General features: G+C 40.7%; 1 protein-coding gene across 5 annotated transcripts in view; it reads right to left on the bottom strand.

Annotated features, from left to right (window-relative positions):
• MGAT5 (alpha-1,6-mannosylglycoprotein 6-beta-N-acetylglucosaminyltransferase) overlaps positions 1–24,796 on the bottom strand; it is a 367,093-nt gene that overhangs the window by 110,575 nt on the left and 231,722 nt on the right. For all 5 annotated transcript variants that reach the window (XM_037850477.1, XM_037850476.1, XM_037850478.1 and 2 more), the window contains 5 exons: positions 19,539–19,610; positions 17,782–17,943; positions 16,319–16,488; positions 13,249–13,383; positions 6,826–6,959 (listed from right to left, as the gene is read on the bottom strand). In XM_037850477.1, the coding sequence (XP_037706405.1) occupies positions 6,826–6,959; positions 13,249–13,383; positions 16,319–16,488; positions 17,782–17,943; positions 19,539–19,610 (673 nt within the window). The remainder of the gene's footprint in view (positions 1–6,825; positions 6,960–13,248; positions 13,384–16,318; positions 16,489–17,781; positions 17,944–19,538; positions 19,611–24,796) is intronic.

The raw sequence follows: 24,796 nt of genomic DNA, 5'->3' as shown, positions 1-24,796 counted from the left end.
CTTGTAATCTGCTCTTGCGACTTTCAGCCACAGTCTCCGGGGAGAGGGAGAATTTCAATTAGATAAGATGTTTTACCACTGCTAGTGTTGATACAGAAGCCCGATGAAGTTGTGAAATAGGGCGTCACGCAGATAATTAGAACTATCCAAATACAGAACCCAAGGTGCCAAGTCATTAATCTCAGGGTTTTATTTTTCTTTTCTAAATGGTATTGGTGACTGCCTTCTGTTCTGAGTTTTTTTTTTTCCCTGTGTGGACAGATTTCTTTCATTCATTTATTGGGGGCATAGGGCATCTTGTTTGGAACTGTGAAAAATAAAGATCGCCTTCAGGAATTTACCACAAGCAGTATGTATAACAAGGCACACTAGAACAAAAAGCAGACAGAAACGATATCAAAATATTGGGTCAAGCCAAGTGCAGGGCTGGCACAGAAAAAAGTAACAATTCTCAATGACAACTAAACAAAGGTATCCCAAAATAAACAGAAATGAGGAGCTAGCCAATTGAAAGAATCTCAAACAGACTTGTAAAGTTTGAGCAGACCCTTGAAAACAATTATGACATTTTAAATGGGGGAGAAAAGGAGATACAAAATTTAAGAATGTCTGTTACAACTATCTAAAAATACACACGTGAAAGAGAAAGGAGGAAAAAAATCCCTAAATGATAACAAAGGCTCCATTTGGGGTTGTGGGTGCCCTTTCTGGGGTGGGAGAGGTGTTTGTTGTGTTTTGTAATAGGGTTACATTTCTTTTCGAATTAGACTGTAAAGACCGAGCGAGTTATTTAAACAGGGTCTTAAAAAAAAAGCAAAATTTTGCTTGCAGGGTGGGTTGAAGGAGCAGGCTGGGGAGTGAGGCTGGGGCCAGGGCCTGGGGAGATGAGGGGAGGGGGCTCGAGGCCAAAATGCTGCGGGACTGGAGCACAGTGCTATGGACTTTGACCTTGGCTCCACAGGCAAAGGGAAGGCGCCACAGGTTTTTGAAGAGGAGCACCTTGACCCAAGCTGAGCTTTCTCGAGCAAGCTCTGGTGGCAAGAGGAAGTTCTCAGGGCCAGTTCTTTTTTTTTTTTTTTGGCTTTTACAATGGGGCTTTATTAGTTCACAAATTTACAGTTCTCAGGCCATAAAAGTGCCCCAGCTAAGGCATCAACAAGAGGATGCCTTCACTGAAGAAAGGCCGATAGTGTCTGGAACACCTCTGTCAGCTGGGAAGGCACATGGCTGGTGTCTGCTGGTCCTTTGTTCCCAGGTTGCATTGTTTTCAGCTTCTGATTCCAGCGGCTTTCTCCTTAAGTGTCTGAGTTCTCACTTAGCTTCTCCGTGGCAAACTCTGGGCTTCATCTCTTAGCTTAGCATCTCCAAACATCTGGATCTATGTCAGCTCTGGTTTCTTTTTTTTTTTTTTTTTTTTTCATCTCAAAATTTTTTTTAAGTTAATGGGAATTCCAGGTAGCAAAATCACTGTTTGACTTTTTTGCTTTAGAGCAAGTTCTTCAAAGGTGACCATGAGTTGAATTGCCTGGGGGCTTTCTAGCTTGCAGACTCTGATTAAGCAGGTCTGGGCCAGGGCCAGTTCTGAGGACAGGTTAGAGTCTGGACAAGAGGTGAAAGCAGGAATGAAGGCTCTAGCTTTGAGCCTGAACAGGGAAGAACAGCTGATTTATGAGCTTCTTGGGAAAAACCATTGCCCAGTGGAATCAGTCAAACAGCTTCAGTACAATCTGGTCACATAGAAGCTGCTGTGGAAGGAATCAAGAATGATCCATCCTGATGTGACTTACAGTGCCCAATTGCAAACACGGTTCCAGTGACATTCTGAGATTTGGGGCAAAACGATAAAGAAACTCAAGGCTTTTCAACTTTCGGAAACCCCACCAGCTTGGCAAGGAAATGAGAGGATAAATAAAAGAACCCTTAACGTAAGAAGGGAGCCATGAGTATTTCGGAAAGCAAGTGCATTCTGGTCCCGAGTATTTCATTTCACTGCTCCCGAAGACACTCCACAAATGATGAGTTTTTCTTTTTCTTATACTCAGAGGAACGGTCTCACCCTTCAGACCATCAGAACACCCAGTTACCCCAAGCGTGAGGGTGGAGAATTCCGTGGGGAAGACCTGCTGGACTGGGCTCCAGCTTCTTTGCCATATGGATGGAAGGATCCCTCTCAAGGCCACACCCCAGATCTCACTGAGGCAGGCTCTGGAAAGCAGGGTGCCGGAGATACTGCTTGCTTTTGCAATTTCTGCAGCCCAGACGCTTATCTCATCACAACAAAGGCCTCAAACTTCTCTACTTCCCCGTCTCCTCCAATCCACCGACAGCCTCATCCACGAGGCGCTGCTGCACTGGGGGCGCCAGCAACCACTGATGATCACCGCCTAGCTCCACTCTTCCATTAGTGCTCAAATGCTGATTTTCTAATTCTTTCGTTCTTCTTGCATTTATTAGCTGTGATTTCTCTATAATCAACAACTTTCCCTCATCAACTGTTTGATTATCTTCAGATACAATTTGTCCTACAAAGGCAGCATAGAGGCTGGATTCTTTTCCTGAATTTTTCAGAGTAACGAGTTGGTGTCCTACCAATTTGTAAAGGCGACCGACTGGATTTTGTGGGTTTGTATGGGCTACTGCTACGGACAGATGGATTATTTTTCATTTGTTTGGTTTCAATCCATTACAGTCATTGTTCTCTTTGATGCTCAAACTATCCCACCTCTGGATGATGCAGAACCTTCAAATTAGCTCCTGTATCCTTCAGATTCCACCAGAGTGGTCTTTACTAGCTTCCTTGCTTTCTGTCCCATCTTGAACATTTCCTGTTCCAGACCCATAATGAGATGTTTATCCTAGGAGGTGGTTCCTTTTAGTGGGAAAAGGTACTCCAATTTTAGTGGTAAAGATACTCAACTCTACTGGATTGCCCTTACTTTTAGCCTTTCCACAGAGTTAGGAAACATTTTCTTTTTAAAGAGGAAGAAAAAAAAATGAGTTCATGCTGATACTTCCTCTTCAAGCTAAGGATTATAGGCTATTTACTTAAATTCTTTTGTTTTATTCTATTATTCCCCCTTCTTGTCTACTGAAAATCTTGATTCCTACAATATATCTATAATCTGTACTAGTTTCAAACAACAACACAAATATTTTCCACTATAAATGTACAGGTAAAATACTGTGTTTTCTTCTTGGACCAAAAGGATGAAGAGAAATGAAACGAAATAGAGTTTCAGTGGCTGAGAAACTAAAAACAGGGTTGAGAAGTCATTCTGGAGGTTATTCTTATGCATTATACAGATATCTCTTTGTAGTTTTTAGTGTATTGGAATAGCTAGAAAGAAACACCTGAAACTGTTGAACTCTGATCCAGTAGCCTTGATTCGTATAGTTCTTAAGGTATGACTGTGTAATTGTGAAGACCTTGTGACTGACACTCTCTTTATCCAGTGTATGGACAGATAGATGAGGAATAAAATAAAGACAAAAAATAATTAAATAATGGGGGGGTGGTATGGGATGTTTTGGGTGTTCTTTTTTTATTTTTATTCTTTTTTTTTGGAGTAATGAAAATGTCCAAAAATTGTTTATGGTGATAAATCCACAACTATATAATATTGTGAACTACCGATTGTACACTTTGGATGATTATCTAGTATGTGAATATATTTCAATAAAACTGCATTAAAAATTGCATTAAATTTGCTTTAAAAAATACTGTGTTTTAAAGGCACTTGAAATAATTATTTTCTCTGTGTAAAGAATTAACACCAACCTGATATTTGGTTCAGTTTGTTTCATTTTTTTTGCAATCTGATTCCAATATTTAGTGGATGCTTTTTTAATTTAATTTTTTTAAATTATGCAGATCATTTACATGTTTCCAAAGTCAAAACGAGACACATTAAGAGACATCTACCTTCTCTCCCTGACTTTGCCAACCCTGTCCTCTAATGATCCTTTTCTTTTTTCAATGCAATTTTATTGAGATATATTCATATAACATACAATCCTCCAAACTGTACGTGTTGTTCATAGTATCATCATATAGTTGTGCATTCGTTACCACACTCAATCTTTGAACATTTTCATTACTCCAAAAAATAAAATTAAATTAAAATAAAAAAGAACATCTAGAACATTCCATTCCTCTCTTTCCCCTGCTCATTTTCTTATTAGTTTTCTATTTATCCTTCCAGGGTATCTTTTGAAAATATAATCAAATGCATATATACTAACATATATACATCCTCGTCTTCCACACTTTTCTTATATAAAAGGGAGTCCTGTACTGGTCTGCACTTGACTTTTATCACTTAATATACCCTAGAAATCCCCCTCCATAGCAGTAGAGACCCTCCTCATCCTTGTTAACAGCTACATAACACTTCACTCTATCAGTGGACCATAATCATTCAGTCGTCCCCTATGACGAACATGTGGGCTGTTTCTAGTCTTTTCCTATTGCAAGTAGTGCCAAAGTCAGTGGCCTTATGCCCATACCATTTCTTCTTTTTTTCTCCTGTATCTCGTGGGTAGATGTTTAGATGTGGGTCTGCTCAAAGGAAAAATGCAAGTTGGCACTGCTGGCTCTTTAGAAATATCCTTACACAGGGGCAATGTTGTGCTCCCGCTTTACCCCCAGGGTGGGAGACAGTGGGTTTCCCTCAGCCTCACCCACACAAAAGCTGGGGTGTCAAACTTTCAGATTTTTGCCAACCCTTTATGTGGAACATGGTATCCTGGTGCAGTTTTAAACAGCATTTCTCTTTGTGCCTGATGTTAACATCTTTTCATTATACTTGGAGGCAGTAAATTTCTTTTTCCTTCAAATTATTATTAGCTTTTGCCCATTTTTCAATTGGATTGTAGATGCTTTTCTTCTCAATTTTTAGAAGCTCTTTATTTGTTAAGGATATTAATCCTTTGTCAGTGATATAATTTGCTTACAGTGTGGTTGGTTTCTTGGTTTTTCTTGCTATACAGGTCCCTTTTTCAATCTCTTTAAAAAAAAAATGTAGTCAAACGCATTAATTTTTCCCCAAATTCCTGCCAAATCTGAGTCATTGTTAGGGAACCTACCCCGCTTCTGAGATTAAAAAGGAAGTCATTCTTGTTTTCTTCTTCAGTTACATTTTAAGCAGTGAAATTCTTTTAGTCCAGTCAACCAACACTGCTGGAATCCTCAGCCATGGAGGATGGAATAGATTGGTAGGACTCTGAATTCAAACACTAGGATAATTTCATACTTTCTGGAAAAGCCTCTTGTCTCTTCTGATTGGACTGGGGAAACACCACCTCATGGAGGGCATATACACACACACATACACACGTCACTCAGGCAGGTTAAGCCACAGAGGACACAGCTCAAATTTCATCTCAGTTGACGTAACACACAGGTTATTTCATCCTATCTCATATCTGAGCCCCTCAAAGTCACGCAGCAAAGTCAAACTCCAGGCTGAGTTCCAGCCCAGCCTGACCCTGCGGACAGCCATATGTCACCGAATATGCCAAATCAGGCTGCCCCTAAACCATGCCCTAGGTCAGGGTGTAACGACAGATGACAGCGCTGCAAAAGATAGCAATAATAATGTTTATGATACACAATACACACTGCACGATATACACCCCCAACTCTCACAAATCTCTGAGCTACAAAGAGCATTTTAAAACTAGTTTCCTGACATTTAAATTACTCTCCTCCTCATCCCTAACCCTCCTTCATTCTCCTGTCTCATACCCACCACCCAAGGATTAGTCTGATGCGCTCGTCGGATACCTTCGGTGAGCGGGAGGAGAGAGCCAACTTCAGTGGCCGCAAACAGTGGGGAGAACAACTACAGGGGAGAGGCAGGCCGGGGCTCCTGAAGCCTTCAGCCTCAGCCAAGGAAACAGAGTCACAGCTCAGAAATCAATTCCAGGATGGGAACCTCGAGCTTAAAATTATTCTAAAAATGTTGGTGAGACTTCTCCCCTTTAAGCATCCAAATTAGCTGTCTAACTTATGTGTTTTCATTTCTAGAAGAGGACTTAACCTCATTAAGAAGGGCCTACTGACTTAAATAATAGCAGCACAAACACTATGAAATTTGGTGGTTTAACCCTCAGTCAACTAAAAAGGACATGAGGCCAGAGGCAGGTACATGGGCAGCAGCAGCAGGAAATGGTGAATGTGGGAAGGGAAACTATAGAAACAGAAAAATTATAAAAGCCTAGCAGTTGGGGTCAGTTAGCTCATCGATTGAGACTGTGATGTTATCACTACATTACCTTATAAAATAATAACTGCCATTGACAACAAAGACAGCAGGGTTCAGTAAAGGAAGGTGAAATTTCATTCTGGGCCTGGTGCTTAAGAAATCACTTGAGTATGAAACAGAGTTTAAAATAGTTCCGTATTTAAAAGGTTAGTGTACTTTTTTTAAAAGGTATGATGGATAAATAATGGAGGTTTAATTCTTTGGAAAATATATAAACATGGAAGACCTCATTCCTCCTTGACATCTGTGGGACATGCAACCCATTTAGCACCAGCCAACCAACATCAACCCAAAGTACTTTCCCAGGAGTTTTTCAATGAAACTTCATATGGAGCTTTTTCTCCAGCACATTTCCAAGGCTTTTTATAACATGCTTATGTGGCCTTTCAAGTCTAATAAAAGAAATTCAGGTAATTCCAAGGAAAATGCTTAATAGGGCACCTTTCCACAGCTAAGGGGGTCCTGAGAATCAGACCCAAAATAAATGGCTGTGTAGGTTATTTTCCTTATCCAGCCTGGGTGGCATTCTGGGAAGCAGAGGAAAAACATGAATACTCACGGAACATGGTATAAAACTGCTGAGGGTTCAGATTCCATTTTCCCCAGGGAGTCTTGTGGCCTTTGGACTGGGCATAATTAGCGTGATTAAACTCTGGTTCCGTGCCAAAGGAGTCTAGGACTCGTAGCATGCACCTGAAAGAAAAAAGCGATGCGTGTACAACTGCAACATCGACTGCAAAGTGTGGAAGGTAAAAGCTCCACCCCCTTCTTCAGAGGCTACCTACATGGTCAGATACGGTCCACCAGAATTGCTACTGGGCAGGAATTGTGAGGTCCTGGAATAGCTTGTAGAGCAAACATCTCCAGGAGTGACATCAGTGCCTCAGCCATCACACAGCAGATAGTCTTTGCTTCAGATGAGCTGACTAATCATAGAAGACATTCAAATACCAGCTAAACAGAAAGTCCTGGGGAAGCTAGGGCTGCAGATTGCCATGTTCACTGCTATACACTAGAACCTCACCAGGGCTGAATATATAGTAGGTGCTTAATGAATAGTGGTTGAAGAAACAAAGCACTACCATTTTCAGAGGTCCTATTCACAAATATCTTTCAGCAATCATCCAACATTTTTATATGTTAATTATTTGATTTTAGACAAAGCTTAAAATCTCACTCAATGGGCAGTAGTGATATTCAAGTTATTTGATAGTAGCAAAACTTGAATCCCTTTTACCCAGAGACTGAAGAAGTGACACTGAAGATATTTCATTTGGTCTGTTCCTCCAAAGCCTTAGAGCAGGGGTCAGCAAACCGAGAGGGTTGCATGGCCTGTTGTTGCACAGCTCGTGAGCTAAGGATGGCTTTTAAATTTTAAGTGGCTAAAAAAAGTATTTCATGATGTGCAAATTATATGAAATAACAATTTCAGCATTCATAAATAAAGTTTTGTTTGAACACAGTCAGATCCGATCATGAACATATCTCTGGATGCTTTTCAGCTCTAACAGCAGAGCTGAGTAGCTGCAAAAGAGAACCCACGGCCTGCAGAGCCTAAAATATTTGCCATCTGGCCCTCTGGAGAAAAAGATTGCTGACCCTTGCTTTAAACCATACAAAGAATGACCACTTGGGATGAAGGAATTAATAATGAAAGAAAAGTCAATGATTTTTGTTACATTTATTTTCATCACTGGTGAACTAAACCATAAAATAAATTTAAATAAATTTAAATAAATTAATTGCAAAACAATGATGTAAATTTAGCTTGTGACTGGCCATTTAAAACAACTCTGTTTTCATTCTGTGTCACTAAGAATTCTGAGTAACTTACAGGACCTATAAGGATAAAAGCAAATAAATAAAGATACAGCCTATATTTTTGAATCGGATTACGGCAATGACTTTTGCGTATGTGACCCAGTTTCTTTCTTCCTTTACCCAGTATTAGGAAGTCATTCTTTCAACTTCTTATTTTTACTTCAATGTGCTATTTAGGGGGGGGAAATAATCCAAACTCTAGACAGAATTTTCCAGAAGGAGCAATAGTAAATTGCCATTTAAGTGTGGTCATTTTTTCATCAGCAATCATCACCATTTGCTGAGACAAGGAAGAGAAGGAAAGAAAGAGGGAGCTTGACAGGGAGGCAGGCACTACCCCAAAATGAAATACAAGCTGACCACAGAAATAGTTCCCTTGGCTTGGCTTGCCTTGTGGCCCTCACTGACCATGGTCTGATCCGAGTGGCAATACTGGCAACATCTCCAAGAACCTGTCCTCAGCATGGCCACCAGGAGGTGGGCAGTGATGGGAGCCCACAATCCAGGTAGGGGAAAGCCAGGGACCCAATGGAACTGACTGATGCTTATTTTCCCTGCTCTTTAAATAGCTCAGAGCACTCCTGCCCTCCTCTTAATAAACAGGCTCATGTCATGGCATATTTTTCCCTTTAAGGATAAGATAGAAAAGGAACTGGTTGTGCCCAGCATGCTTCTTCTGAGAAAGATGACAGTGTTGAGAAAGCAGGGACAATTGTGGCAGCTCTGCAGAAGGTGGCTGGGAGAGGAAGGAGGGGAAGGACAGACTCACACTGTCATGGTGGGGCTCTAGAATGTCCAGCTCCTGGCCAGAGAGAGCCCATGGGAGCCCAGGAGCTCTGAGCTCTGCAGCCCAGAAAAGAGGGCACCTCATCTTCTGACCCCTGCCTTCAAGGTGTCAGCTCCTTCCACTTCTTCACAGCTGAGTTTTCCTAAGAGCCTACATTCCTCTCTAGCTTTGGCTTGTGACTGTACTTTTAACCTGGAGTTTTATTGTTGTTATTTTAAATTTGGGTAATTAAAACAAACCCTTCTGGACCTGGTTAATACTAGGGCAAATCAGGCCAAAAGGTAAAGGCTGAAACTGACTGTGTGTTAAAACTTCAACTTCCATGTGAGACCAAGGGAAGAGATGTTTATTTGGTACAGAATCTATATTTTCTAAACAGCATAACTTCTACAGTCAGTTTGTTAAAACACCACAATTACATGGAACTTTGAATAGGAAGTGAGATATGGTAGGTCTGTATAGGTTAGTGTGAAATAGCAACATATCCCAAAGTAATTTGGGTGGAGAATAAAAATAAATATGCAGCCCCCCCCTCACCACCCCCCGAGGAGCTGGGGGAAAAGTAGAAGTGTTGGACTTCCTCACCTGGATTGTTGCTGATGTTCTCACAAACGCTGAGGACTGATGGCTTGGTATGCGGTGCCCTCTATCTTGGGACTTGCCCTTATGAAGTTCGATAGTGCAAAGGAGAGGCTAATCCTGCTTATAATTGTGCCTAGAGTCTCCCCGAGTGCCTCTTTGTTGCTCAGATGTAGCCCTCTCTCTCTCTAACTGAGTCACCTTGGCAGGTGATCTCACTGCCCTCCCCCCTATGTGGGACCTGACTCCCAGGGGTGTAAATCTCCCTGGCAACACAGGATATGACTCCCAGGGATGAATCTGTACCCAGCATCACGGGATTGAAAACATCTTCTTGACCAAAAGGGGGATGCAAGATGAAACAAAGTGAAGCTTCGGTGGCTGAGAGATTTCAAATGGATTCAAGAGGTCACTCTGGTGGACATTCTTACGCACTATATAGATAACCCTCTTTAGGTTGTAATGTATTGGAATAGCTAGAAGTAAATACCTGAAACTGTCAAACTACAACCCAGTAGCCTTGACTCTTGAACACGACTGTGAAACAATGTAGATTACAAGGGGTGACAGTGTGATTGTGAAAACTTTGTGGATCACACTCCCTTTATCCAGTGTATGGATGGATGAGTAGAAAAATGGGGACAAAAACTAAATGAAAAATAGGGTGGGATGGGGGACATGATTTGGGTGTTCTTTTTTACTTTTGTTTTTTATTCTGATTCTGATTCTTTCTGGTGTAAGGAAAATGTTAAAAAAATAGATTGAGGTGATGAATGCACAACTATATGATGACACTGTGAACAGTTGATTGTACACCATGGATAAATGTATGGTATGTGAATATATCTCAATAAAACTGTATTTAAAAACAAAAACAAAAAACAAAAAAACCTGCTGAGTAAATATGTCTGGTAAGAGGCTCCCCAAAGCCTAGGGTTTCATAGGGTGCTGAGATATAAGCTACATGATGGGGGATTTCTTCACAACAGGACGCTGCAGGATGACGGGAGGTCCCTTACAGATTCGTAGTCTATGCTGTTATTCTTCGGGCTTCGGTTTGAAGCCCAAGCCATTGTCTGTTTTCTGTCTTATCCAGGTTTGTTTTATAAACCAGTGGCCTCAGGCTGATCTTTGTGGACAAAGGAGGCTTAACATTATCATTTTCTTTCTTAAATCACTTTCTGTATCTGTGTGTCCTAGAATTATGTTTGGGTTGCTAATATTTATGCTGTCCCTCTAATGTATTTTGTGTGTGTAAAGCATTGGGGGCAGACTAATGACTTAAAAATATATTGACCTTGAGGCCCGGGCACTGGACTTCCCTGAGCAAGGATTGCCATATCCACACCAGATAACCCCTGGAACATTCCCAATTCCTCCTCCTTGCCAGGACCCACTTCCTGGTTTGGAGTTTGACGTAAAACATGGTATCTTGGACTAACTGCACCTCACTTTCCTGTGTGTCCTCATGCTGAGCAGAGGCCTCACAGGAAGCCAAATGGGTATGAGTTTTGCAGTACCTGGCAGAGTGCCAGCCACATGTAGGTATTTAGTGTTTCTTTAACTGAATTTCCTGGGTCCTTACATAAATTGGACACAATTTACAAATACTACTTCCAGATCAACAGGACTCAAGTGTCTGCTCCTAATTGAAAGATCAGAGGATTAACTTTACATTTAATGGAATTCATAACATCTGCCTTCAACCAAGATGAACACGGAGAGCCCTGTTCATTTCTAATCTCCAACAGGGGAAAAAAATGGGCAAAGACTTCCAAGAGTACCTGCTTGGCTTTTTGATGAAATCTTAGCCTCTTCTCATGACAAAGACTGCAGGGCTGAAGTATTAACAGATCTCCTGCTAACACAGATGATTTATTCTAAAGAACAGAGGAGTCATCACCACACTGGTCGGAAAAACTCCCTGACATGGTATCTTTTCATCCAACAAAAATGAAATACCAATCAACAGTGATTGTTTTAATAAGGAAATCATCCTTTTTAATTGCCCTAAATACTACCGCTCAGAATATGCTTCTACCCAAACAGTCCTTCCTAACAGCAAGGATATACAAGTCAAGAGATGCCTGTACTACCCAATTCCTTTCTCACTTTTATCAAATGTCTGCCATTCGCAAAATGCCAGAAACAATAGCTTCTGTCTTTCTGTATTTTCTTAGTGCTGTAGCTAAAGTAAATAAAATAATAAAAAATTGTTTATTTACTACATGGCTTATTAACCAAGAAGAAAGACGGTTATTTCCACGTAATTGAGAACAAATGTGACTGCCTATGATTCATGAAGATTTCAAGGAAATAAACAAAACAAACACAGGAAAAACCTGATGAAAAAGGTAGAGGGATATCATGGCCCCAACCAAGATTTTAATTTTGCCTTTTTATGAAGCCATAACCCAAAGAAAACAAAACAGCACAGTTTCTATGCAATCAATTGACCCCATTCCTCAATCATGAGTGTCTCGCTGCCTAGTGAGAAAACTACTGCTGGAGGAAAAACAATTGCAAGTAAATTCTATCGACAATGGGTGTTTTTCCCCATCTGTATTTCTGAGGAGATCCCTAATATTTTCAATTTTATAAACTTCTAATTTCTTACAGATTTCTTATCAGACATAACCTTAAAGAGTAAGGCTAGCATTAAATTCTAAACTTACCTGACAATAAAAAAGAAACGCATGGAGGAATTTCCAACTTGTACTAATGAGAAGATTTTAAGAATCTTCTCTTAGGAAGTTGGTTCAACATTTACTATCAGTGTTTATGTATTTCACAATTTTTACCAAATTTGTGCACCATTTATATGATTAAATAAAATATAATCTTTATTTATAGTTGCTCACCTTTTTTTAAACTTAATATTTAAAGGAAACTTTTATCAAGACCATAAATGAAAGCCAGTAACCACTGCAATAAACAGAAGGTAACAACAAAAAAAACCCACATAACCCCTCCCAAAAAAGTATTATTAAATTCCAGCTAGATTCTTTTGCCTGCTGAACACTGAGACAAACATCTTCTCTCACTTTGTTAAAAATGCATGCAAGTGTTAAAAGAAGTGTGGGAGATAAGATAGGATCAACTAAGCCTTTTCTCAGAAAAACTGAAATAAAATTTAAAAATTAATGAATCTCATTATGTAATTCAATGTTACTGAATGTTATTTAGTGCTGTGTTTGTGCAAGAAGTAAAATAATTTCAAATACTAAGTAGTTGTCCCAGTCCCACACTGGGGAAACACTGAGCTAGTCAAACAAATCTCAAAGGCGGTGCACAGTCTACCACATGTAACCCAAGTCATGCTAAGCAGGACACTTCTCTGAAATGTGCAGGACCTCAGCCTCCACACAAGGCATTCCCATTTTTTTTCCCTTCTAAGAATGACAAGACTACTGATGAGGGCAGAGGTAAGAGAAGGGAATCATCATGTCAAACCTAAGGAACACAAGAAATGGCCTTGTCCATATTTTATCAAAATTGTTATTTGATGTTAAACAGATGAGAGGGGTCCCATTCCTGGGAGAGGAATGCTAAGTACTCAGGACAGTAAAAAGGAGGTTGGGCACTTGCTTTCCATTCTTAAGAAATCAGTGAAAAAAATAATGGACAGTCCTCAAGAGTAAAAAAGTCACTGTGAAGAATCAGAATTTCAATTAGGAATGAGAAACACACCCCATACAGTTGAAAAGATAATATTTGATAAGCTTTTTCTATCTGCAAGCTTAAAAAAAGAAACATCTCTACAAACATTAGTTAAGAAGAGCACGGAGCACTTACTGGTAATGAACCCAGGATGGTCCCAGAGTTTTCTTGAATTGAGCAAGTCCCACAATATCAATATAAATGAGTTCAACGATTCTGTCCCCGACAGTTGGGCAGCCAGATCGGTTTCCTACGACCTTCTTCATTATTCTAGAGAAAGGGCAGAGGATAGGAAAAATAAAAGAAACCACTGACTTTGCAGAACTATAGTTGGCAACGTTAACAGGCAAACAGTCACTCAAAGAAACCTCATCAGAGAGTTGGGCACAGCCCTCCACCAAAAGGGTGGGGGGAGATTGGCTACGGAGAAAGTGATACCAACCTCTCTGGGCTTCTTAGGGGGATTAAATGAGCTACTGAACAGAAATTGCCTAATTTATACTAGACATGCAGTGACTACTATTTTCCCCTACAGAGCCTGTTCTTATTACTCCTTACTGGCACCCCCAACCCCTCCTTTAAATGTCTTTCAACACTGTCTTGCCTTGTCCCCCCATATTTTCTTTTACGTCAACTTTTTCCTTAACTAGCTTGTGTTACAGAACTGGCACAATGGCTTGTGCTTTATCTCCCTCCCTCCCTCCATCTAGTCTCAGAAAGCACCAATCTACTCCACATGGGAGTAAAAACTGCTAACCGTACCATCATTCACCTAGAAAACCACTCATCATCGATGCCCCTTACTCCAGCTCATGCCCCACAATGATATTTCACCGAATCCTAGACGTCCTACTTCAAAGGACGAGAATAACACATGGGACATTGCCCTACAGGGCCGCAGAGCCACAGCTTCAGCCACATTGTCCTCAACTTGGGGCTTCTGAAAGCTAGATTCCTTATAACCAATTTATATGCATATGAATCTATCCCAAGGGTCTGAAGCCCTTTTCCATAAAGGGCTGAACAGTAAAGACTTTCCTCTTTGCAGGTCAATTGCGTCTGTTGCAACTGCTCCACTATGTCCTTGTAGCATGAAAGAAGCCACAGAAGAGGTAAACAAATGGGTGTGGCTGTGTTCCAATGACACCTCAGTTACAGAAACAGGCAGAGGGCTGGATTTGGCCTGGGAGCAATTGTTTGCTGACCCCTTTTAATCAAGTGGTCCCCAAACTTGTCTGCACCTTGGCATCACCTGGCAGCTTCAAAACTACTTATGCCTGTGCTATGTCCCCAAAGGCAGCGATTTAATTAGTTGGGATGTGGTCTGGGCTTTGGAATTTTCCAAAGATGTCCAGGTGATTCTCACGTGCAGGTATGTTTGGGAATGACCACTGTATGCTGCTTCCACAATTACTGTCTTCAATAAAACACACCTGGCTCTGTTACCCATGTGCTTAAAGACGTTGATCCCAGAATTAAATTTGCCTGACCTATCCCTACACATACATGCATTTCTTGCTCTCCCCAGGGAGCAACCGGGTCCTCCCTGGTGTTCCCACAGTATTCCGTTTGTTAACCCATCTGCTCCTTCACTCATTTACTCAGTTCCTAATACATTCATCCAGTAAGTGTGTGCTAGGCACTACTGTAGGTGCTAAATACACAGTAATGATCAATATTCTTCCAGTGTGTGCATCACGAGTGCTTACATTCTAGCATCCAGACCTTAATTAGTATTAATCATGTTGTGTTGTAATGATCAAAAGATCGTCAACTATTTGACCACATACTGGTCACCTCTATAAACCTCACACCAAGAACCAGCCCACAGAAAGAAAGTGCTGGATGAATGACTGCTAAATGTATGAATGAACCCACTTTATACGGCATGTGCCCAAAGCATTTTAAGCAAGCAGGAGAAAGGCAACAGGAAGCTGCATGGCAAAGGGATGAGAGTGGTGACTCAGTGTTCAAAAGATTTTGGGTTCATCTAGATCTGAAAGAGGCAAGGTAGTGCAGGGATTAAGTGCACAGGCTTTGAGTTCAGATGACAGAGTATTGAAATCCTGGGTGTCCTATGTATTACTCATGTGACCTCCAGCAACTCATTTTTGGTCTGAGCCTCAGTTTCATCACCTATGTAATGCGGATAGTAACAGTACCCACTTCCAGGTTGTGAGGACTAAATAAAATAAAATCTATGAAGTGCTTAGTATCTGCAGCACAGCATGTGCTCGACAAATGTCAGCTGTCGGTAGCCATCTCAGTAGCAAGGGTGTCACAACTGTTGAGACTAGTATGGTAACTCAAGCTCTTTCCCCAGCACCTGGCTTGTGGAAATCATTGACCAAATGACGGTTGATGTTATCATTATTGGTTTCATTGTTTTCATCTCATCACTGCCACCAATGAGGTGTGGACCTTGGACCTAACACAAGAGACCTCCCTGGGCATCAACATCTTGGACAATAAAGTAGGAGCAGGGTGGAACAGGCATTGTTGTAACATCCCTTCCAACTCTAGAATGATCATTCGAGGTATCTCTGCTGGAAACATTTGACATATTGCAACGTGATAACGGGGCCGTTTGGGTAGAAAGCCTCTGTGGGCGGGTATCTAAAGGGAGTAACAGGGATAGAAGCAGTCCTGCTTAGCCACCTGTGTCAATCTGAAAGGGATTAAGAGAGGACTAAAGCTAGAAGCAAATTTCAGTGAAATAGAAAACACAGGTAGAGCTCACCGACTCAGAGTTGAAAGTTGGCTAATTGAAAAAGGATTGGATCAGTGCTTTCAGGAAATTCATTCTTTCCAAATTAAATTACAAACAGGAACCTGCCCTGTTTTAAGATTTACAAAGCTTGATATTGAGTAGGGAATGGTATGAATTTCAGTGAGAGACAGGGAATTAGGAAAGTCAATAATGTTTTGTGCTGCAGGAAGCACCTGTAAAAGCACAGAATAAGCTCCTTAGTTTGAATTTTCTGGCATTCATTTATGAAGCCTCTGGAGCCTGCAGCTACAATGAAAACATATTATCCTTTCCGCAGTGTATGTATTTAGCTCCTGAAAATAATCTTATCTCCTGTTTAGTGAATTATCACTTTCATTTTCATCCACAAGAAATTATACACTAATAGAGGGCGTTAGGAGTTTACAATTTCTCTTTTTGTATTCTGATTTTAAAATTGAAAAGTAATCTCCTTACTCCTTGAGCTCAGCCAGTGAAGCCGAAATCCTAATGTCATGGCCCAGTAAGTACAGAGATGTAATTAAATCACTCCACTGAACTAATTCACCAAGAGGGCCACCACTGAAAGCTGTCTCTGCAATCTTAAATCCAGATTCCTTGGTCAGGAGTCCCAGATGAACAAGGACCTGAAAAAAAATAAATAAAAAGAGACACAGACTGATTCCCACTGAACCAAGTAGAAACTCCACAGTAAAACACCAAAACACGATCAAGCAATTCTCAAGTCATGGCTATATCCTAATGAAATATCAATGTGGGGTATGACATTTTTCCAGAAGGTACAGACAAAGGAAAGAAATCATGTTTCATTGTTGTTTTAGAGAAATGAGAAAGCTGTTACTGCCCTTGCTATGAGCATGAACTGTGAGCAGATAACCCTGCTTTTAAAAAGTAGGATACATTAGGAAAAGTCAGAATTAAAGGAAAGGAAGCCAGGACAATGAAATATGTCTTAATGCTACCAGACTCTTTTCCACAGCTGGAATATTTTTAATCTCTTAATATGAAAAACCGCAAACACATACGAAAGCAGACATGATAACACACTCAATCCCAACGTACTGATCATGTAGCTGCAACAATTAACTGATGACAAATTGTGTTTAATCCCAATCTCTTTAGATTGCATTGAAGCAAATCCTAGACATATCCTTTCATCTGTAAATATTTCAGTAGGTATTTCTAAAAGGAACCTTCATTTAAAAAATATAACGTCATCATACCTAAAACGTTAGTAATTCCTTAATATCGTCCAATATCCAGTCAGTGTTCACATTTCCTCAATTATCCCTGATTCTTTTTTTAAGGGTAGTTACTCGGTTTAGAAGTCAAATAAATTATAATTGCCTGATAGTTTCCTAACCTCCTTTATCCTATAGGAATCCCCCAACACTTTTCAGGGAAGCGTGCTTGTAATTTATTTGTTGACAAAACTGGGTTGTATTTCCAAGAGTCTGGATTTTGCTGATTGTAATTCCATGATGTTGGATAACATATTCTTTGGCCCCTTTTATTTACTGTACAGTGGTAATTAGATCTACAGACTTGATTAAAATTTGATTTCAGATCTGCATTTGGAGGATGTAACTGAGCTGAGAGAAATAGAAAGTTCCCACAGGATGGATTCAGGGAAAGAAACGGGGGGACAGTCCTCTAATACCCCTGGGAGAGGCAGTCATACGGCCCAAAGGGAAACTGTTCAGGCTTCACCTTTGAAACCTGTGTGCCAGTCCCTGCTCAATAAAAGCACTGAAATTAGGGCAAGGAACACCCGAAAACGGAGGTAGAAGAGACAGAGCAGATCCATGCCGAGGCAATATTATCTGAGACCTGACATTTCTCTTTGTCTTTTTTCCAAGCACAATCCAATTTTAAAAGAAAACTGGCATCTCATTGAAGCAAATTAATGAGAAGCCTACTTTCTTTCGCTTTCTCTTTTCAAGATCCTGCTTTTCGGCGAGTGACTTGATTGCTTGGATCCATGCCTCAGCCATTCGCCGGATCCGTAATCTCATCCAGCGGAACTCTTCATGCTTTTTCATCATATCGTAGAGAATGTTAAAATCTGTACGAATTTCAGCCTGGAAACAAATTTGATAAAGTGAGTAGAAGATTAAAATGTCAGAAAGCATAATGGTTTTCACGATGTGACATTTGAAAACTTGAAAAAGCTCGTCAATTAAATGCAGGACTTCAAAGGTGAGTCTTGTCTGCGGCACGGCTTTAGTTTAAAGCTCGAGAATTGCAAATTGAAGTGAAGGCCCCGGACTGCCGATATGCTGTAAGGGACATCATTAAAAAACTGGAAATTGAAAAAGGCAGCACAGTCATGACAAAGCCCTGAGCTTTGATAAAATGCATACTTTTTACAGTGAGTATGTTTGATGTGCCTTGAAATTTTCCGTACCCAAATTTATTGTGCCAGGGTGGCAGACTCCTAGGAAAACTGAAGTAAATTGTTAACTGACATCATTTAGGTTGCCAAAAAGCCTCTTTCACCATTTAACGGAGTTAAATGGAGAAATAAATGCTCACCTCCTAGTTTGTCCCAGTCCAACAAAACAAATGAAATATTCATGATTTTCTAAGGAATTCAAAAGCCAGAAACACCATTTCTCTAATAGAGCTGGACACAATGTAAATTCAGAGAAGAACAACTTAAAAGCCAGGAAAAACATTTTCCTAATGTAGTTGGATGCAATTGGTGATTGAAATAACAGTAAAACGATGATATCATTATTTGTATCATATAACATCTAAATGCTGAGTCCATCTTTCAGTAGTCACCACAGTTCATTCTAAAACACTCATCTGACCCATGTCCCTTCTTAATTTAACAATTTCCTAAGGCTCCCATGATCTAAAGCCTGCATCAGCCAACTTTGGCCCTTGGGCCGAGTTTTTGTAAATAAAGTTTTATTGGAACACAGCCACACCCATCATTTACATATTATCTATGGCTGCTCTCTGTGCTACAAAGGCAGAGTTGAGTAGTTACAACAGGGACCAACATGTTCTGCAAAGATGAAAATATTTACTATCTGGATTTTTACAGAAAAAAAATGTGATCTTCAGTCTAAAGAATAGACTTAAGCTCTCAGTGTAGCATACAAAGCCTTCCACAGTCCCTTACCTACTTTCCCAATCTCATCTTCAACCCATCTCATCCAAATGCCCTAAGCCCTCATCCCACTGAGTCATGCTCTAGTCCTTGAAAATGCCAAGCTCTTTCGTGACTGGTGGTTTTGCGCACATTTCCCTATATGAGGGGCACTCTTTTCTCCCTGACCTACTACAATCTCTCTCATCATTTTATCTTCACCTTCACCCTGTCCCTTCAGGTAGAGACTGTCACTTTGTCTTTAATCCCCATGGGCCTCTCTTACAGCACTTAAGATGGGTATGGTCGCCATCCTCATTAGGTCTCATTCTCATCAACAGCCTATTATTTAGGAACCCTCAGAGATGACTGGATTAAGAAATGCATGGTATGCTACCTTGCTGACCGATGTGGTCACCCAGATTCCTACGGGCCTGGAGACAAAGGTTCTTCTTCAGTTTAAGCACTACTTTACCTTGCAGCTGGAGTTTCCAGAAGACATGTACTCAAGAGATGCACTCACATGTCATCTTTCCTAATTGCACGAGTCTAGTGAAAGGTTCTCAAATTACTCACCAATGAATTATGATCAGCTTCTTCATAGCGATTTTTTGTTCTCCAAGGTAAATGAGGACACCAATTTTCAACCTGAAATACATAAAACGGAGATAATAAGTGTGCTGGTTCATCTTTATATGAATTAATATACATGCAAAGCCTCAAGAACAGTACCTGGCACACAATGGCACTACATTACAGTTGGTTATTCTTATTATTGTCAAAATCTCATGGATTTAACTAGCTAGCCAGATACAGGTGCCCTCTGGGATGAAATAATAATCAATAAAAATCAAAAAATCTTTCAATGGGCTTTACAAAGGGCTTTATAGCAACTGATTCCTTGGTCCTTTAATGCTCACAGTTGTACACTGGAAGGGGGGGAGGGGAGTCTTATGGCAGAAAAAGACTCGAGTATGCCACAGGGGAATGAGAACCTAAGGTACCTCAGCAGCTGTTTAGCAAAAGGACAGGGATGATTCGTTATCTGCTATGGCATGTCTGGAAGGGAAATGGGATGGCATTTGAGCCACATAACTCAACCATTTATCTCAGAATTAGGAAGGCAAGTGATAATTTAAGGCTAAATGGTCAAGGCTCTCCCTCATTTCCTGATTGCTCACTTCATACTATCTCAAGGAATAAAGTGGCAAAAACTATTGGAGAAAGGGATAAAAGAAAAGTTAAAAAAAAACAAAAACAAAAAAAACCTCAAAGATCTTCAGAATGCCATTGTGGAAGACGCATTGTGCACAGGGTTTAGAGTCACAGGGAGAAGGAAACAGAAAGGAAAAGCGGAAAAGCACCCCATTTAAAAGGAATTATTTCAACAAAGGTTACACAAGATAATGAGGCAGAGCAACAATTTCTAGCAAAGGAAACATGAGAAATGCATTGTGTAACATTGATGTCTGGCCTCTTTATCAAAACTGGCTATAGAATTTCAAGATAGCCTAACACCCCTAACATTGATTTACTAATACATACTGAGATCATTGAAGATGGATAATAAATAGCCACTGAAAATAATTTCCCCATGGGTTGGCCAGGTGGACCCGTAACATTTAACAGGGCAGGAGGTGGAGGACAAACCTGGAGGAGTCACCGAGACACGAGTGACATCTGAGGCTGCGGCCTCACGGGTGAGTAGAACAGTCACACAAAAGATGGTTTGCCCTCTTCTCTGAGGAAACATGTCAGTTTTTCCTAATCTACAAATTGCTCTCCAGGCAGGGCGATTTCTACTAGGGACGAAAATAACTGGCCTGGTCTGCATAAAGCCATCTGCTGCGGTAAATGATCTGAAAGCAACAAGCTGAGGGCAGTGAAGGGTGGGGAAGGGTGGAATCCCTTGAAAGAAAAAGGGCCATATTCTCTTTCCTTCCTGTGGAGTAAAATTCAACTTTATCTTATTTGTGAATGACTTCAGAGACTGAAAAGGACACCCTATAAAGAAAGTTGAAATGGTTTTTACGTGTGTGTGTGCACGCGCGTACGTGTAGTAACGTGCCCCGGCTGCCCAGGTCTAATTACCAAGCTCATGGCAATATCTCTAGGAAAGGCAATATCTGGATTTCTACAGATGAGAAAAATTAGGAAAAACCAGCAGAAAAGATGCTGCTTGTGGATGCAGCCCCAGTGGGTCTCCGCCGCCCTGCACACATCTGTGCCTCGTATTCTTAAGCTGGATTGAATTATTTAGCTCAAATTGAATTTTTGTAAACAGACTCAATAAAACATTGCTGTAAAGCACATTTAGAGCATGAAGGCTTCAAATAGCTTGCAGACATGACTGGGAGACCTCCAAGTCCGCGAAAAATAAGAGGACAAGCAAGCAGGACACACATTTGGAATAAATGCTACACTAAAGAAATAACTAAATTCACACAGTAACCCACCAGGATAAAAAATCCACCCCCCCCCCCAGAATAGCATGATGGGGAAAGATGAAATGAGACGGTGAATAAAGAAAATCAAGCCAAAGGAGAGATATTAGCGAGACCAGATATTGATAAAGGATGGTACATTCCTGCCTTCTCTCCCATCTACAAGAAAAATCTCAGATTCACTCTAATGAAAATACAGTCCAAGGTGATCTTCTAAAATATGACTTCCTGACAGAATATTCTAGACTTTAATTCCTCTTTGAAACTCGTCATTTATCTCAGTCCTTCTCCCTCAGAATCACTGGATAATACTTTGCAAGGCTTCAAGGGCATGCCTGCCAAGGATGGAAGCCAGAGTCGGTCTATTTCAGCTTTCAGCTGGAAATGTTACCATAATGCTGAAAAATCACTTATGAACATCTTGACAACAGAATGACGAGGATGGGTTTTTAAGGCTGTTATTTTTGTACCCAGTCTTGGAGGAACTGGTTAAGAAAATAATTAAATTATACTTAAACCAATTACTCCATGGGGTGGGGGTGGGGATGTGTTTCCTTCTTTCTGAAACCTCAGAGGATGACTAGATTGGAAGAAAGCCAGGGCTGGCAATGACGCCAAGTACTGAAACAAACAGCCCTCAAATGAGCAACATTTTCCTAAATAAGAGTGTCATTAATAACATTCAAGGAAAATCTTGCTCAAGGCTAATAACTCAACTGCCTGATCCCTAACTTTGTTTTCTGTCTGTTCCATCCCGCGAGGTCCTTGGATGCGTTTAACTCGCCAGCGCAGCACGCTACTCATTGCGTCTATCTGAGATCATTTAGAGCTGCCCATCTCCTGCCTGGCTCCAGGAGCCCCACATGTGGCCACCTTCCTTCACCCACAACCTTGCCCATGCTTGTCCAGCTTTTTCCCGTGGTACTCTCCCTGCGTCAGGATTTTGCATTCACGCTTGCTGCAGACACCCACACCACAGCAGCGGGCACCCCCGGGTCTACCCCATCCCTGCCTGATTCGTGGGAGCTGAGCAAGCCCTGCCTTGAGACGTCCGCCACGGAAAGGGACTGCATGACCTCAAGGTGCTTACATAAGTCTAAGAACTAAAAACCGTCTGCATTCGGGGCAAACAAGCACACCACAATCGACAGAAGAGCAGTCATTTCTCTAATAACTTGATTTGAAGGCAAAACTCCTTTGCCATGAACTCATTCTTTCAGTGCGCTAGCTCCAGGCCACAAAAAATAAAATAAAATATAAAGAAAGGAGAAGAACTGCCAAAAGAAAACTTTGAAATATTAACACATATTCCACAGAGAGGGTCTTATAAATCACTTTTCTTGAACGAGAAGATACAAAATGAAACAATTTGATTTTCGACATTCCTCCTCCTAGTGATTTAAACTTCTTTGATCTGAGTAGGTTTTGCAGCTTAATCAGGAATGCTGTGAATCAAAGAAATTCTCTGAGTCCCTGAACAGAGCTAAACTAGGTCAGACTTACTTTCAAGGTCTGGAGGATGGACACTTCATTATATTTAAGGAAAAACAAACTGCTCGTAGTTACATACACAATTCAAGTTGGAACTTAAAGGAGGAAAGAAGAAATAATGAAATTACAGAAAACCAGTAGGAGATTCAACGTATATATTCAAATATATATGCATGTATTCAGGCACTTATTTGTAGTAATGTTCTGTTCTTTTGAAAGAATAACTAACAGGCCCTTCTATGGCCTCTTGTGATTCACATGAAGTGTTTTGTTCTAATGGATCACTGACATATAGAATCTCATGCTGTATTCTTCAGACGGTAAATGCGCTCAAGACTAAATGGGAAAAATGAATAAGGAGAGTCAGAAATGATATCTGGATGATGGTGTTACGTGTGCGTCCCATTTTCTTCTTTTTGCTAATCTGCATATTACAGTAACACTTTACAATGAACATTTATTAATAGCATAATTTTTAAAGGACTTACACTATATAAATTTAACTACCATTTAGTGAAGGATTACAATGTGTCATACTCTCTAAAAGTAAAAAAAAAAAAACCCAACTTGCATGTATTCCATCATTTAATCCTCTGAAGTCCCCCAAGGGAGGGCTCTATTACCACGTAACACAGGGGGACATCTAGGCTTCAAGGGGTTGGGAACTTGCCACGGAAACCCCAACTAATAAGCGTCAGGGCTGAGGGTGGGAGATGGGGCATGAACAGATAACAACAAAAGCTACAACATACCAGGAGCCACACACTAGGATAAGTACACATTATCTCATTCGGTCTTGTAAACAATCCTTTGTGTAAAACCAGTTATCAGGCCAGATGAAAACACCAGGCACAGAGAGGCAGGACCCCTTGCCCACACACACGGCAAAGGCAGGGGCCCGGGTGGGGTGACATGTCTGTGTCCCCCACCTCAAGACCTGGGCACTTGATCGCCACACTCTCCACTTAGAAACCCAACATCTTATTTCCACAGTTCAATAAGCGCAGACCAGCCTTCAGTATAAGGGTTTACTGCCTAAATCTTCTGAAAAGGATTTATTATGCTCCTGCTGTGTACTGTAAGGTTCATGAAAATAGTAACACCTCCCTGCTTCCAGTTCTCACTCCTACAATCTTGTTCACACACAGCAGCAGCAAAAATGATCTTTTTAAAACCTAAACTGGATGAAATTCTCTACTTCTTTGAACCCTTTGATGGTCTATCAATACAGTAAGAATAAAATCTGGAATTTATACCAAGATCCTACAGAATCTGAGCTCAGCCCTTAAGCTCTCTTACTCACTGTTCTATGTACACAGTTCCTTGCATGTCCCAAAACAAGCTAAACTCATTCCTACCTCAGTAAGTTTGTCAGATTTGGGGGTGGGGGTGGGGGTGGGCAGACAGAGGGACTTGCAGTTAAATTTGAATTTTCAATGTTGATAAACAACTTTTTTATTTTAGAAGTATGTCCCATGCAAGATTTTGGACATATTTATACTTATAAAATTTTTTAATCTGATATTTACATTTAACTGACCATCCTGTTTTCTGGTAACCTACACCTCAGGGCTTCTACACTTGCTGTTCTTCTACTTGAAACATTCTTCCTTCTGGAGAGTTCTATGGTTTACTCCCTCCCTTCCTCCTACACGACACTCAGATTTCTCCTCAGAGAAGCCTTCCCTTATCCTACTTAATTTTTCCCCAGAGCACTAACTGCTTGAGGAAATTATTTTTTGTATTTGTTTATTATTTATCTGAACACAAGCTCCTCAAGGTGAAACTTCCTCTATCCCTAGCAGTGAGAACTGGGCTGGGCACACAGCAGGTACTCAATATTTGTTGAGCAGTGAATGAGCAAACCAAAGACATGGTATGAGCAATCAAGACAATTAT

Source organism: Choloepus didactylus, chromosome 9, assembly GCF_015220235.1.
Source record: "Choloepus didactylus isolate mChoDid1 chromosome 9, mChoDid1.pri, whole genome shotgun sequence".
Lineage (NCBI taxonomy): Eukaryota > Metazoa > Chordata > Mammalia > Pilosa > Megalonychidae > Choloepus > Choloepus didactylus.
Note: the sequence above shows the minus strand (reverse complement) of the source record. Positions and strands in the feature narration are given on the sequence as shown.